Source organism: Centroberyx affinis, unplaced genomic scaffold (assembly GCF_046629955.1).
Source record: "Centroberyx affinis isolate AG114_WGS23_722 - 3 ecotype Tasmania unplaced genomic scaffold, CSIRO-AGI_Caff_v1 ptg000159l_1, whole genome shotgun sequence".
Lineage (NCBI taxonomy): Eukaryota > Metazoa > Chordata > Actinopteri > Beryciformes > Berycidae > Centroberyx > Centroberyx affinis.
This window is the reverse complement of record NW_027278856.1, coordinates 49,719-64,892: the sequence shown is the minus strand read 5'-3', so window position 1 is coordinate 64,892 and position 15,174 is coordinate 49,719. Positions and strand designations below refer to the sequence as shown.

The window sequence follows — 15,174 nt, the reverse complement described above, 5'->3', positions numbered from 1 at the left end:
TCGCTATGCTAACATGGCATGTGGATGAGCCGCTGCCTAACGGTCACTTACCTCATACAGCGTGTTGTAAGTGGTGACAGAGACGGTGTTGGTGTGCATCATCAGCCTCTCCCCCAGCAGCGTGAACAGACTGTGTGTGTGCATGATCTCCACCTTCCTCCTGCAGGGACACACACACACACACATACACACACACACACATGCTTGTCAGTCATGACTGAATTTATGACAGTTGAAACTGACATTGGTCTGTTATTGACAGGAGGCACCATGAGGTCCTGTCAGTTATTCATGACGCCAAAGAGCAAGGCAAATTAACAACGGCAACAATCTGCAGGAGTCACTGGGGCAACTAACATATGGCCAAGAAATATTAACCTTAAATATTAACCTTGCTAGTGGGCATAGATTGTGTCTCAAAGAGGCTTTTCGCTTACAATGCTCTGTAATCACGCTTCACTGAAGACTAATGACTCCAGTGGACTTTGTTAATTACCAACTTTGAGTGGTTTTAAATTTGACATGAAAGAATAATGCTAACAGCTTCAGTAAAATCCCAGTCTGTAATCCGTATAGTGAAAGCAGCGAACTGTGCGCAGTATTTATTTTTGGTGTTTTTTTTGATCAGTTGTTGTTATCTTTGAAGAGCAGCATATTTTACTCTCTTTTATGATACATGGTAACACGGTATTTTCAATTTACGAAAGTTTCTTTTGACATAGCTTATTTCTTTGTCTGAACCAATAAAAATAAGCCTGACAAGCAGCAAACAACCCCCCCCAAAAAGACAGAAAACAGAAAATATGTAACCAAGGGCATACAGGTATACTTAAAAGAGAAATTAATGCAATGTGTCCACAAATCTGTCCTGTTTTGTCATACTGAGACGGTACCATGACTGAAAGAAAAGAAAAACCTTCCTCCCTTAATTCTATTCACAAGCTATCTGGCCTTTTCACATCAGATTTTCAAGTAATGTGAGATTTTAAAGAGTTGTCAAATTGTCAAATTAATGATGTTTTCTCTCCTTTCACTTCCTCACATATCAGCAAAGTAAGCCAAGCCAAGCCACCTTCGATGATTGCTGTTATGACAGGTATTAAAGTTCCAGATTATGATGTGATTAAAATACGTCATTTTCCATTTATGAGTAGCTGTGGTCTGACTTTGAGCTGGTATTAAGACTTTGTAAGCCTCCTCTAGAAACACACCAATAAAACTTTTAGTTCTCCTAGTTAGCTTGTGATAGTTTTTATGGATTGACTTGTGAATACACCATCTCATGCATAATGACACTTTTAAGTTCAAAAAGATGCCCTGTTTGATGCACAGTTTTGCTCTGCATTCAATCAGATCTCCATATAAAGAAACAACATTACAGAAACATTATGATTTGTCAAGCTTATCAATTAACCATCACCAGCCCACATTAGTCCAGGAATTGTATAAACGTTCTTACCATTATCTTTCCAAATCAATTTTACAACATTTTCAAAAACACCTCTGCATTAAAAAAAGATGTCCATTGGATATCTCATTCATTCACAATTTCATTGTGTACTAAACTACAGTGCACAAACCCAAGAAATTAAGTTTTAATAAATCGTTTTAAGAAATTCATTAAATTAAAATGTTTTTTAAGCGGTTAAGGAGTAACCTTAAGAAACTAGCATCAGATATCAGTAACATGAAAATATTTTTTTTCTAATGGTATTCTGGTAATATAATTTTTTGGGGGGGGCTGTATTGGCGGCTGTTTACTTCATAGTGTTCACTGACCCGAGTTAGTTACTTTATCCACCAGTTCATTCACCACTACATTACTGCAATGTACAGTACAGACTACATTAGTCTGGATCCTATATTCATATTCTATAAATATTAAAGTGACATGTAAACTTGAAGAGGCAGCGCTAAAGGCTGTTTGGTTCCAGCAGATGTTAAGTAGGTGGGGGACTGAAGGCGTGGGGCTCAGGTGCGGCACCTCAGCCCGCTCCCATGTCGTGCAGCGAGAGGTGAGCATGTCACATGGGATGAATAAATCCCCCAGCATTCACTGCTGCTGATCAAGGTTCCACCTCCCTGCGAGCACACACTGTCAAAATGATTATTCTGCCTGGGCATGATCACATTACCTCCACTGACACACACACACACACACACACACACTCCTCCCTTGTAAGCCCAAGAATTAGCAATAGTACAGCAAAGCAGGCTCATTGAGGACTGCACTGCTGTAGTTTTTCAGTTTTTGCTGCAGTGCGTTCTCTCTCTCTCGGACCTAAATATTTGGACTCCTACTCTTAGTCAAGACAGATGGAAGATTTCCCCTTCTAGGAACATTTTAAGTTCTCCTTCATTTTCTTAAGTCACCTAAATATATTTGCTGAACACTGCACCGCACAAAGGAACAAAACACAGAGACAACAAGGTACTGACTTGTGTCCGAGGTGCTTGAGGAAGTAGCCCAGGACTTTGAGGGCTTGGACCCGGATGCTCTCACTCTTCGAGGCCAGGAGCTTGCAGATCACCCTGCAACATGTCAGACACACAGCCGAGGCGATTACGTTTCAGTGGGGGAAAACGCTAAAATGCTACATATACTGAACATTATGGGTAAAACAAAATTCCTTAGTGTGGTAATAACACCCAGCACCTCACACCCATAATCACAGCCAAGAGTCAAAAGTGAACAGTTACCAACACATGTACTGACTGAAAATGTTTCTTCAAAGTAGTGTACTCAGAGGACATGAGAGTAAAAAACACAAGAGAAAACAAGGACTGCTAATTAGCTCTCTGGTAACCATAAGAGTTACCATAGCAACCAAAAGCAGGGCTAGCCATACTTAACAGGAATTATCAGCATGGTTAGAATGTGTCTTTAACTTGCTTGGTTGAAACTACCTTTTGTATAATTAATATTATACATAAATATATAGACATATATATAGGCCTGTGTAAACAAAGGTCTTCAGATCGCTAGTAACCTCAATCACAATATAGGCAATGGGATCTACTTTCATGTCAATCTGGTATCGCACCTCATCTCTGTGTGCATGTGTGTGTGTGTGTGTGTGTGTGTGTGTGTGTGTGTGTGTGTGTGTGTGTGTGTGTGTGTGTGTGTGAAGGCATTATTAACCTTATGCCGTTCCTCTGGTCGAAGGCGGGGATCATGGACGCTGGGTGTTCAGACATGAGAGCCACCAACAACTGGAGCACATCGTGGATATTCTCATCCTGCAGACAGAGAGAGAAGGAAGGAAGGCGGGGAAGTTGAACAGGTAAAGGTGAATAGGAGGAGGGAAAAAGAATAGAGGATGAAGAGGGGAGGAGAGAGAGTAGGGAGGAGGGAGGGGGGGGATTGCGGAGGAGCAGGTGGTAGTTGCGAGTAAGAATAGATATAATTGTTACAGAAAAGTACATTCTGTTCGGTCCATTGTTATACCATTTTTCATACTGTCACAACGCCGAGGCTGAGTCACACTCTCACTCGTTTAAGTGGACCATAACTCCAGCCCACAAATTATAATGCACATTCGCTTTCGACACCGGCACCACTCAACCACTCTCTCTCTCTCTCTCTCTCAGCTCTCTCTGATTCGCCCTCTCTCGTACGTTCTCTCACACCGTTGTTCTCTCTGCCTTTCTCTCTTTTATAACTCAGAAGTCAGCGTTTACCTCATGCATGGTCAATAGGTAGTTGAGGATGCTCTGTAGCTCGTCCTCTTTCACACCCCGGTCCTGTAAAAAAATAAATAACAGCTGCAGTATCTTTACCAAAAGATCCACGATCCTGTATTTTTTTTTACATCTTACAAACCTGGGATGATTCCATTAATTCTGTCCTTGGTTAATGCATTTTAACCGCGGAGCAGGAACATCCTCACACACATGCATACAAACATAGAAACACACACACACATCTATACATGTATACACACATTGTCTCGAAAACACAAAAACTACTCTGCTTTTTCAGAGTGCTGATCCATAATGCAATTCTCCACACACAGCACTTCAGATTAAGCCAGCGGTCCCCCAGGAGGGAGAAAAACAACAAAACAATGGGGGCAAAAGTGATTTCTATTGTCTATCCCAGGACCTTAAGGTATGTAATTAAGATAATAGTATACAGTTTCCTGTGTGGAGACACAAATAAGGGTACTGTACCTTTAATATGAGTTGTTTGAGGAAGAGCAGCATGAAGGCTCTGAGTGAGATGATCTCCTTTTGGGATGGCCGTGGTCCATCTGTATACACACACACACACACACACACATCAATAATTCACTGTTATTCCAGATTTCTTCATGATGATGATCAGCTAAATAAATATGTAGCACACTCTGATGTTGACTGACATTAGGTTTTGACAGTACACTTCCTCTCTGCCAAAGAGAATCAAAATTACTTTAAGACGTTTACTTGCCACAAAGCATTAGGCACCCTGGAGCGTACAGAAAGACATGTTCACACACACACACACACACACCCGCGCACACACACACAGAGCTTGCATTGTGAGAGAACTGTTCATCACTCTCATTTGTAGTACGTTTCCGACTTTTTACCCCTAGAGGCAAGTTGTTTATCTGGATACTTTACAGACGCACTAATCCAACTGATGGCAAATTTACAAACGCATGAAAAATCATCCAAACTCATCCAAAAAACCAATGTAATCCAATGTATCTACCTTGATTTAGACACCTGATTGGTTGTTTGCTTTGGCGGGCTGCACAGTAGAAGAAGCCAAAAAACAATAAGCTAAATACACAAAGCTAAATACACAAGAGCACTTGAAGCGCAATAGAAACTATTTCTCATGTGGGTCCTATGTCACTGCTGCCTTAGGAGTTTGGCAACTTTTCCATTGTCAAAATATTTGGCAGCCATTTTGTGGTGATTCATAACCGCCAGAGACATCCATTACCTTTGAAAATGTACTTTAAACACCACAACGATTAATGAAAATCACAATTCATGGAATTTCGTCTCTGGTGTCAGTTCTTTCTGAAATGTTGCTGCATTTTGCTTCTAAATATAGAAAGTAGAGGCTTTAGAACTCCATATTGCCTCTGAAAATAGAGCACAGAAGTGCTTTCAAAATGTTGTTTCAGAAGAAAAGTGATAACTCGGATTAACATCCGAGTTATCACTTAGCATGGCATTTTCATTGTTGTGGTTATGTTTCACCGTTTTTTGAGGTGCTTTAATGTATACGTCAGATACACTAGAAGCCTATGGGCTGTGATGAATCAGCTCAAAACAGCTGCTTACTCCATTCTCACTAATGGAATAAGGTGCCAAATGATAGTCTGAGGAATCAATTTTGATCAAAGCAAGAATGATGTAAGACCCTCCTTTTAAAAATAGCAGTATTGTCCTTGGTCAAAACTCCCACTGCAACCAGCCAACCTTGATTTTCCTTTTCATACTCCCTCTCCTTTTTCCTCAACTACATATCTACAGTTGTCATTAACAATCCAAGACTGAATTTACTATTACACCCACACTAATGTTTTTTATCATTACTCTGCATACCCAACAGAGGTTTGTTAAGTTCATAAGGCTATAATAAATACTTAAGCAATCCTGATTGTCACTGCACACTTAGCTGTGTCAGGATGTTTTCATTTGACCTTATTTTATGTGAGCGACAATGGGACCCATAGGACAGAACTGCAAGTGCAAAGTCTGTGTTTAAGGTAAGCTGAATAAAATGCATCTTGTCCTCTCAGAACACTTTCAAGTGATATTTGACCCGTAACTGCTTAGCTAGCAGAAGCCAGCGGAGAAAAATCTAAAGACTGTGGGGGTGGGAGAGGAGGAAGGCACTGTAGGAGGATATGAAGCCTCCCTCTCCATTTCTTTGTCATACTGTGCTGACCTTGATTCGTTTTAGTGTGTGTGTGTGTGTGTGTGTGTGTGTGTGTGTGTGTGTGTGTGTGTGTGTGTGTGTCCGAGTCTGTTCACCTGCACTATACAAATCCAAAACATGACACTGAAGCCTTCCCTAGTGATAAATCATCCTTATCTGTCATGTTGTTACATGTTGGTAGGATGGTGGCACTCACCATCCATCACAGTCTCTATTACTCAGCTCTGTGTCAAATGTGTCTGGATTTATGTGTGTGTGTATGTGTGTGTGTGTGTGTGTGTGTGTGTGTGTGTGTGTGTGTGTGTGTGTTGTGTACCAGGTGAGCATGCGCAAGCGTTTCACGCTACCTCTGTTTTAAAGGTATTTTGTTAACAGGCTTGAATAAAGCTCATGTTCATCTAAACAGTTTCCCTTGGCCACCTTTAATTATTGTCTTTTACTCTTTGAGTTTACTTCTCTTTCTCTCTTGCTCCTTTTATCTTAATCTCACTCAACAGTTGTCTCCAGTCATTGTGCAAAACAAATGAATTTTGTTCTGCGAGATAATGACAACCTGGAAATATAAAGACTGAGAGAGGTTTCTTTTAATGAGTGTGTGCAGGTGTGTGTGTGTGTGTGTGTGTGTGTGTGTGTGTGTGCTGACTTTGAGTCTCCCGCAATTATACACATGCATTGATTTGATCTAAAAAAAATTATGTGAGCACAAATTTGAGGTTTGTGTGATCACTTGTGGCAACATAAAACATTTACCACAGGGCTTATGTAAGCAGCTTTTCTGAAACCACAACTCTTGCTTGATGTTTTTTGATGAATTATATCATGTTGCATTACATTACAGGATCATAAGATAAAGAAGTGAAAATACAGTATATATTGAGAATGGTATATCTGATGTTGTTAGCATAAAAAATTCTGATAAATAATGGCTCAAATTAAGGCATTGTATGACAAATATTGTGCCTTAATTTCTTATGTCTCTGTTGAGTCACATTCTTATTCCCCTCAAAAAATGGCTTTTTCTATTTGTGTTTCTTTTCTATTATCTATTATCACAACCAATGTATCTGACTAGTACAAAAGCATGAGGTACATGATAAGACAGATGCTCTCTCACTTTGAGGTCCAGAAAGCAATCTGTCAACCAGTGCAGCAACAAAGCAACAAGATGAACCAACATCAAATTAAGATGTCTGCAAAGAACTATGCACATCCAACCTGTTTTAGACCAGGTGCTGGATAAAAATACACCTATCTACCTACCTATATCTGCTACTTAGATTCAAGCTCCTAATACCTGATTGCAGCACAATTGAAGACATTTTCATCCATGAGGCCCATTGTGCACGTTTTAAAGATCTGTCCATTACTATGCTAATTTATCCCCTCAATGCATATCACGTACTCATAGTCGAGAGCACACAAACGTAGACTTCCAAACCATAACAAGCACATCCTTTAGCTTTGAAAGACCATTAGTACATGGCTTAGGCTAATTGCTGCCATTATCGGCAGTTCTGCACGGGGCTCAATTCTAGTAGCCAAACAGCAATATCGCCAAAAAGAAAGAAAGCCAGACAGCCGTTTGATTAGAAATTCCAAAAGCTCCCTTGCATCTGTCAGTCAAATCTGTCTGTTGCCATGGCAACATGGGATGCGGACTGATAGTCAGCGGAGAGTCACGGGCAGAGGAAGAGGTTGATTAAACTGAATGGCACGCTCAGACCTTTCCTAAGCCCTGGTGTGTGGCTACTTTAACACTGCTCCCTGCTCAATTACAAAGGGGATCGGGGCATGTTGAAAATATAAAAATTTCACTGGCAGTGTGCTGCATTTTGAATACAAAATGTTTTATACATGTAATTCTTTGACTAACAAGAAAAAATACCAATACATTGCATTCAAGTATAAAAGGCATGTGCACACATTTGACTACAAGCATGCAAAACAAGAGATTTCTGTTACATAGGCATCACACATCTTTTTTTTTTTTATCCAACAGCATGCACGCTCTTTTCCAGCAAGGACCTGCTTCACACTCACACTCAGACACTTACACACATTCACACCAAGGAGCTGCCTAGTTCTACGGCGGGCAACTGACCAGCTGAGGGCAAAGTGCCTTGCTCAAGGGCAGCTTGACGGTAGTTGTTAAGGGAAGGGAGAGCGTTACTCATCCACTTCCCCCGCTCTAATGTTCCCAGCCGGTCAGAGGAATCAAATTTTCTGGTCACGAGCCCACATCTCCAGGCTACCGCTAATTATCTTTATCCCCAAATTCCATTCCCCCACGTGTGTGTGTGTGTGTGTGTGTTGCATGGTAGGAAGGACACAATTTCAAGTTAAGTGACACTTTCCTGTCATGATTTCCATGTTGAAAAGATGATCAAATTGCTATTTGTATTATAGGCAAATTAATATAGAATTAATATTTTGATCTAACTTTAAATAAGTTGTTTGTTCAAAAATCCAAACCCAATTAACATTTAGTTAACTATTCAAGACTGTATATTTACTGTAGTTCTCAGTTAAAACAGAAAATGATTTTATAATTTCACAACGCTTCAAGCTAGTTTCAAGGTCATTGCTGCTCACAGTATAGGCTACATACAATTTATTGCAACATTCCTATCCATTAAAAAGAACAGTAGTATATTTTCCTGTTTTAGTGGGTAATAGTGGATGTCACGCTTTTCAAGCGGTGGGTATCTTATTTTGGAGCAAAGCTCTTAATACACCTGTAGAGACTACCCACTCTACATTTTTATGACAAGGATGAAATGGGCTTGCAAATAGGATCGTTACCTGACACTGCTCTAAAGAAGACAGGGTTTTAACAACCATTAAGGAGGGAAATAACAACAAGTGTGTAAAGGATGAGATTATTGTGTGAATTCAAAAATAATCTAGATCTAGTATAACTAAAAATAGCTTTTGTATTACTGCTGTTTGTTTGACCTCCTGAACATTATATACAGTATATATTAAATGGATTTAAGCTAGTGGGAGTACAGAGTGGGAGAGAGGAGGAGGATAATTTGACACACACACACACACACACACACACACACACAAAGGAAGACAAATGGATAGATAGACACACACTATAGTGCAGTATATATAATGTCAGGTCAGGCCTCGTGTCTTTAAATCTCCAGTGGTGTTCATTAGGAGTGTAGGAGGGACTTTCATTGTTCCTTCTTCTTCTTCTTCTCCTCTCTGCTGCTTCTCTTTCTCTCTGGAACTCTAAAGGTGGCAGTGTGTGTAAGTGTGTGTGTTTAAGTGTGTGCGTGTGAACATACCAAGACCTTTGGGAGTGATTCCACTGCACTCCAGTGGGTTGCTGGCCCAGTAGTAGTACTTGAGCGTGTGCATCAGCTGCAGGACAGTGCCGACGCGGCGGATGGTGGTGTAGATGGTGGCGGTGCCGATGAACTCGGATGACAGATACGTGTAGAGGGAGAGCTGGACCTGTTTATACATACACACACACATAGATACGGATACATACACACACACACACACATGAGGAGATGGACAAAAACAAATTGTCAGACAGCTGCCGGGGAAGAATGAATCGACGGCGCATGTTTACAGAGTGTTCAAACAAAGAGCAAAGAGTTTTATTGCGGGAAGACAGCCACAGGGGAACAATAGGAAACCTCCCTCCAGCGAAAGCAGCGATGCTCTCCACACTCGGTGTTATTTTTGTTGTTTCTGCGCCTGAAGCCGTCAAGCCTCATCTGAGGAGCTCCTTACACGGCGCTGACATTTAAAGAGGGTGCTCTCCATTGCTCGTTCACTCCTTCCTCTCCTTCCCCCTGTTCCCTTTTTCCCCTCTCTCAATATTCCTCCGACCATTTCCCTGCTGCCTGTATACGGACTCCACTCTGCTGCACGCTCACAAATCTCTGAGCTCATTACGGTGACCATGACGCTAAGGACCAGCCTTAACGAGGTAGCTCTATTTAAGCGGTTGGAATTAGTGAGGAGCCGTGCCCCGGCCGCACCACATCACAGCTCATCTGGAATAGAGAGAGAGAGCATTTGGCCGGCTTAAATGGCCGTCATTACATTACATTTTACACATTTAGCTGACGCTTTCTATCGAGCGCGATTTACAACGAGTTCAGCCGTAGAGCAAGTTTAAATTCCTAGATGACCGGCATTACAGGCGGCACCTAGTAAGGATCACAATAATCAGAGCCACACTGCCCCGACAGCACTTCAAATATTCCTGCGTCTCTGAAAGGATTATTATGTTTGCTAGAAGTGCTAGGTAAAGAAAACAGGAGCGTTATTTTCAGTGCGCGTGGCTGTAGGGGATAAAAGTTATGAGAGACACGATTCAGATGCGATTCCTTCAAGTCCTGAATGTAACCAAGGCTAGTCTTGCCAATAATGGAGGCGATGATAATACACTGAGAAGTGGACTGGACACAGGCAGAGGACAGAAAATAATAAAGCTCACTGGGAGAAAGAGCCGTACGGGGGAAAGTAAGATTAAAGGATTAAAAGATGCTTCTTTGTATTGCTGGTTACTAAGTTGATTATAGTATGTTTTGTCCTCATTACAACCCGTTTGCACTGTTATTAAGTGACAATTCATCCGTATTATATTCATGCTCACTTCAAGGTAAGGACACCATTAGGCAATCCTCCAGTCTAGCTATTATCATGTGTCATGTGGTGACGAGTCATCTAAGGCAGATATATTTAGTTTGTGTTGGAGTCTGAGTTTCAGACAGATCCTCCTGAGCTGCTGTTCTGCAGCAGCAGCGGCTGCCAGGTCGCGTTTCTCCCGTCTTAACTCGGCATGCCCTGGAGACTAGTACTGCTGCACCCGGGAGCCAATCACATCGCAGGGTCAGAGGTGGGGAGACGGGGAGTCAGGAAGCACTGAAAATAATGGAGGTAAGAGCCGACTGGCCCCGCAGGGACGGCAGGAACACTCACATCTAGTTCAGAGCGAAGGAGGAGAGGAGGAACCTCAAACTACACGTCTCTCTGCTGTCCTGAGGTCTTTTCAAATGCCACTTTTCCTCCGTGTTTCCTCCTCTCTGCGTGTTCTGTCCTTTCCCTGCGAGATATGCCAGCTCCTCCTTCCGTGTCCTGCAAACTCCTTTGTTAACATACTGTAAAGGGCAACGGCCCCTGGGATGTCAGTCCCTCCCTCCTCTTTGTTTTATATTCCTTTTGCCTGCTTCAATTTTCCTTGCCTTCAGACAAAGCCCTCATTGTTCTCCTCTCGTAAACTATACACAGAAAATACAATTTCTCTCTCTCTCTCTTTATCTCTCTTTTTCGCCTTTTGCAGTATTCTGCTTCAATTTATGCCTGGCAGTCTTTCACTCATCAACCGCCTTCTTCAAACCAAAAATGCCTCGACTTTAATTCACTTTCTCTCACTGTGACAAAAGCTTTCTACTGCTTCAACGTCTACCCTGTTTAGCAGCAAGGTCATACAAACACATACACACACACACTGTACATATAAACACACACAGACCTTGGCAGGGGTGTGTATCCAGATGGCGGCGTTGAAGAGGACGTGGTCACAGAGCTGTTTGAGGAGTGGCGCTCCGTGTGGTAAGCCGTCCAGATACTTGGCGAAGGACAGGAACTGCTCCAGTACGGCCCGGGTGATGTGGACCCGCGACGACTGGACACAGGACAGCAATTATTACCCATGATTTAACCAGATCAGATGGTCAATCAATGTCCTATTGCGTGGATGACCTTGTAAAGTGTCTTGTAAAGCAGTGATTCTCAACCTTTTTCATAAAGGACCCATAATTTAGTCCACATTAGGGCCATGGACCCCCATTTGATGAGATTTTGTTTCTCGAACCCAAATCTGAGAATATTTTTATTGTTAGATATGATTTTGTTCAGAATTCCATGACTATCTGTATTGTAGGTAGAGAGATAACAGTGAAATTATGATCAAAATAGTCTTTTCTTCTACATCCTCTAATTGTGTTAACTTCTTGTAAATAAAATAATGGTGAAGTTTAACAATTCATACATCTTCTGGGGACCCCCTGGAACCCTCTCAAGGACCCCTGGTGGTCTCCGGGCCCCACGTTGAGAACCACTGTTGTAAAGTGTGTTTGGGTACCTTGATAAACACTACTAGATAAGTAGAAGGAGTACCAGTTGTAGATTCAATGTCAGAATAGCAAATATTAACATGTCACACTGTATAGCGCTTAGGCCTTTTGCCCAAAATCATACTGACATGTGGTGTGAGTGCGAACAGACAAAGGCACATACAGTATACTGACCTTTTCCAGCAGGTACCCAATCACTAGGAATCCCTTCCCTCCCAGCATCTGCTCCTGCATGGCCACTGAGCTCTTCAACAGCTCCACCAGGAACGCCAACAGGGTGGCACTGCAGCACATACACAAACACATGCATGAGCAAACACACATACACGTACATGTATAAACACACACACACCCAAACACATATTTCATTAAAAAACTGTTTTGAAATCTGGCTTCTACATGTTCTCCTTGGTTATTTCTGGTCTGCAGCATAACTGTGAATATCCAAGGTTGATCTTTCAGATGGAACATTCTTACACTTCTTACAAGATCTTTCTCATGTGCCTTTTTCACTTCCCTTCCCTTTTCCTTGTTTACTCTTTAGTTTCAGTAGTATCAGTTACAGTAGGTGCTGCAGTTTAAGGATCGCTCTTATTTGGATGTTTACATCATGATATATGGATAGTTGTTCAGTAATTGTATTGTAAATGTTATTTTTTGGGCAGAATAAACAATAAGGCTGTTCCAATTACGGGACAGAAATCCTAGCTGGGGGGCAATTTACCAGCTGTGGGTCCCATCTAAAATGAATGTAAAGGACAGATTCTTTCATTCCTTCTTTCCTTCCTTCATTCCCTCCATCATGCCTTTTACCCGTCTTCCATCAGTGCCCACTATCCCCCCTCTTCACTTCCTTCCCCAATCCCTTCACCTCTGTCTTCCATCCCTCTTCCTCGCCCTTGTTACTTGCCATCCCACTCACCAGACTGTGGTGTCCACAGTGCTGTCGTTGAGCTGTCTGTAGTCCAGCTGGGAGAAGAGAGGGAAGAGGACTTGGATGCCTCCTATAGAGTGGATGGCACTGTGGATGGAGTGTGTCACGATGGCCTTCACATCCTGAGGAACGGAGAGACAGGCTGTTAGTGCAGAGAAAAACACACACACACACACACACTCAGACACAAACAAACACACTCACTCACCGACTGCAACAAAACACTAAAAAGCCCTTGTACACAGACTTACAGTAGATTCAGTGATTATTTTGCAAGATTTTGTGCACCTTGTTGCATCTTTCATCACAATACAAACAGACATTATAAATTAAATTTTTCAGTATTTATATATGCCAGTATTTTAAGCATTAATTGTGAAAATATAATTATAAACAATTACTTAGTATTACCAGACCTGGGCCAATTAGCATTTGCAAATAATTCTTAGCGTTTTTGAAGAACCAGATGGATGGGGTTTGCCAGATACAGTGAGTTCCAGAAAGTGTAAACAATCACAGGAAAGTATGTGACAGTCAATTTTGTATTTTTTGTCTCCTGACAATGCAGGAAAATAAAGTTGTGCTGCAGTAAACCCCTTTATATTCCTGTGAGCAGGGTAAAAGAAATGCTAAGAATTATTCATAAATGCGATTCAAGCCAGGTTTGATTCATCCTCTGACAAAGCACTGCTCATCCGTCCAGAAAACTCTGGCCACACTGACCTGCAGCATGAGCGCGTGTGGAGAGTGGACGAAGATGGAGGGGTTTTCCCTGGGCGAGGACTCCAGGCAGAGCTGGGCGTCCGTGGCCTTGGCGTTGTAGGTGAAGGAGATGGAGCTGGCCAGCTTGCCGTCGTACAGCACCTGCTTGTGGTGCTCAGCCAGGTGGATGTCACTCTCCGACTTAAACTTGAAAGTGCTCTGTGGAGACAGGGAGAGGAGGAGGAGGAGGAGGAGGAGGAGGAGGAGGAGGAGGGGCGGTTAGGGAGGTGACGGGGGGTGGGTGAGAGCGGCAAAGAGACAGAAAAAAACTGGAATCAGATACACTCATTACTTATCAAGAGACAGGAGGAGTGCGAGGGCATGTGTGTCTGCGTGTATGAGTTCAACACCCAAAATGGAGTCTGTCTAATTGCGGCGATGAGCCGTGTGTAAACAACACAGCATTAGCTTAATGAACACAGCGCTAGCCCAGGCACTAATTCGATTAGAACAGAATGAGAGAGGGAGAGCGGCTGTGTGGGAGACATTCATTCTCTCTCTTTGTAGTCGACCAACATAAAACACACACACATTATTACTCTACTTGTGAGGACCTTCCACTGACCATATTATTCACTAACCTTAACACTCTCCACAATATGCCAAACCTTAGCCCTTAACCTTAGCTTATTCTAAAATGAACACCAAACTCAAGTCCTAGCCCTGAAAAAAAAAGTTAGGACTGGCAAAATGTCTTCACTATGGAGGATAGGAAAACTGTAAAGAACTCTAAGGAACACTTCAAATAGAGACACCCTCTCTTCTTTTAGCAGCTACCTTGGAGAAAAAAAAAAGAGAAATGCCAATGAATCTACATCATCCATGGAGAAAGGGGAAGAGTGTGTTGTGTGTGTGTGTGTATTTGTTGTGTCTACGTCTGTGTCTGTCTGTGAGGCCAAATATCCCGCGGCTGCGCCGATAACGCACATGTGGAGTCACCCAGATGAAAGGCCAGCGAGCTGCTCTGCCACTCTCTGCAGCAGCTCCGGGCGAGGGGGCGCTCTCCCCTCCGAGCGCCTGGGTCCCCAGGTGCCTCGCTCAGCCCGACTGCACAGGAAAGCCCCGGGCTGCTCACACACCTGGAGGCCCCGTCCCGTTCCAAACCTTTCATCTGAGGTCTGCTGTAGAAGATGCGCCCTGAGCGATTCTTACCATGCAATACAAAACTTCACAGTGATGCAAAGAGCACACTGCACAAAGGAGAGGGCTCTAGAGAAGCAGCCTGGGCTCAGTGCAGCATCCACATCTCAGTCCAAAGGCCGAATACAAATCTACCGCTATCCACCAGTGTCTTAACCTTAACCTCTTCTTTCTGTCCACTTGTGTTTTGACAAGGAGAAGGCTAAATTAAGACACACAAGCAATTTTTCAACACAAAACACGTGCCCACTTGTATAGACCAGTAAACAGAGGTGCTGATAGAGTAAATATAAATAAACTGAATGCTACTCTGCCTGCAGCACACTTGGGCACGCACACACACT

At 42.6% G+C, this 15,174-nt stretch overlaps 1 protein-coding gene across 1 annotated transcript in view; it reads right to left on the bottom strand.

Annotated features, from left to right (window-relative positions):
• nbeaa (neurobeachin a) overlaps positions 1–15,174 on the bottom strand; it is a 96,417-nt gene that overhangs the window by 33,366 nt on the left and 47,877 nt on the right. Inside the window, 10 exon segments of the mRNA XM_071533111.1 lie at positions 52–160; positions 2,440–2,532; positions 3,143–3,240; positions 3,682–3,744; positions 4,174–4,253; positions 9,184–9,352; positions 11,391–11,543; positions 12,169–12,277; positions 12,917–13,050; positions 13,652–13,849. Coding sequence (XP_071389212.1) covers positions 52–160; positions 2,440–2,532; positions 3,143–3,240; positions 3,682–3,744; positions 4,174–4,253; positions 9,184–9,352; positions 11,391–11,543; positions 12,169–12,277; positions 12,917–13,050; positions 13,652–13,849 — 1,206 coding nt within the window.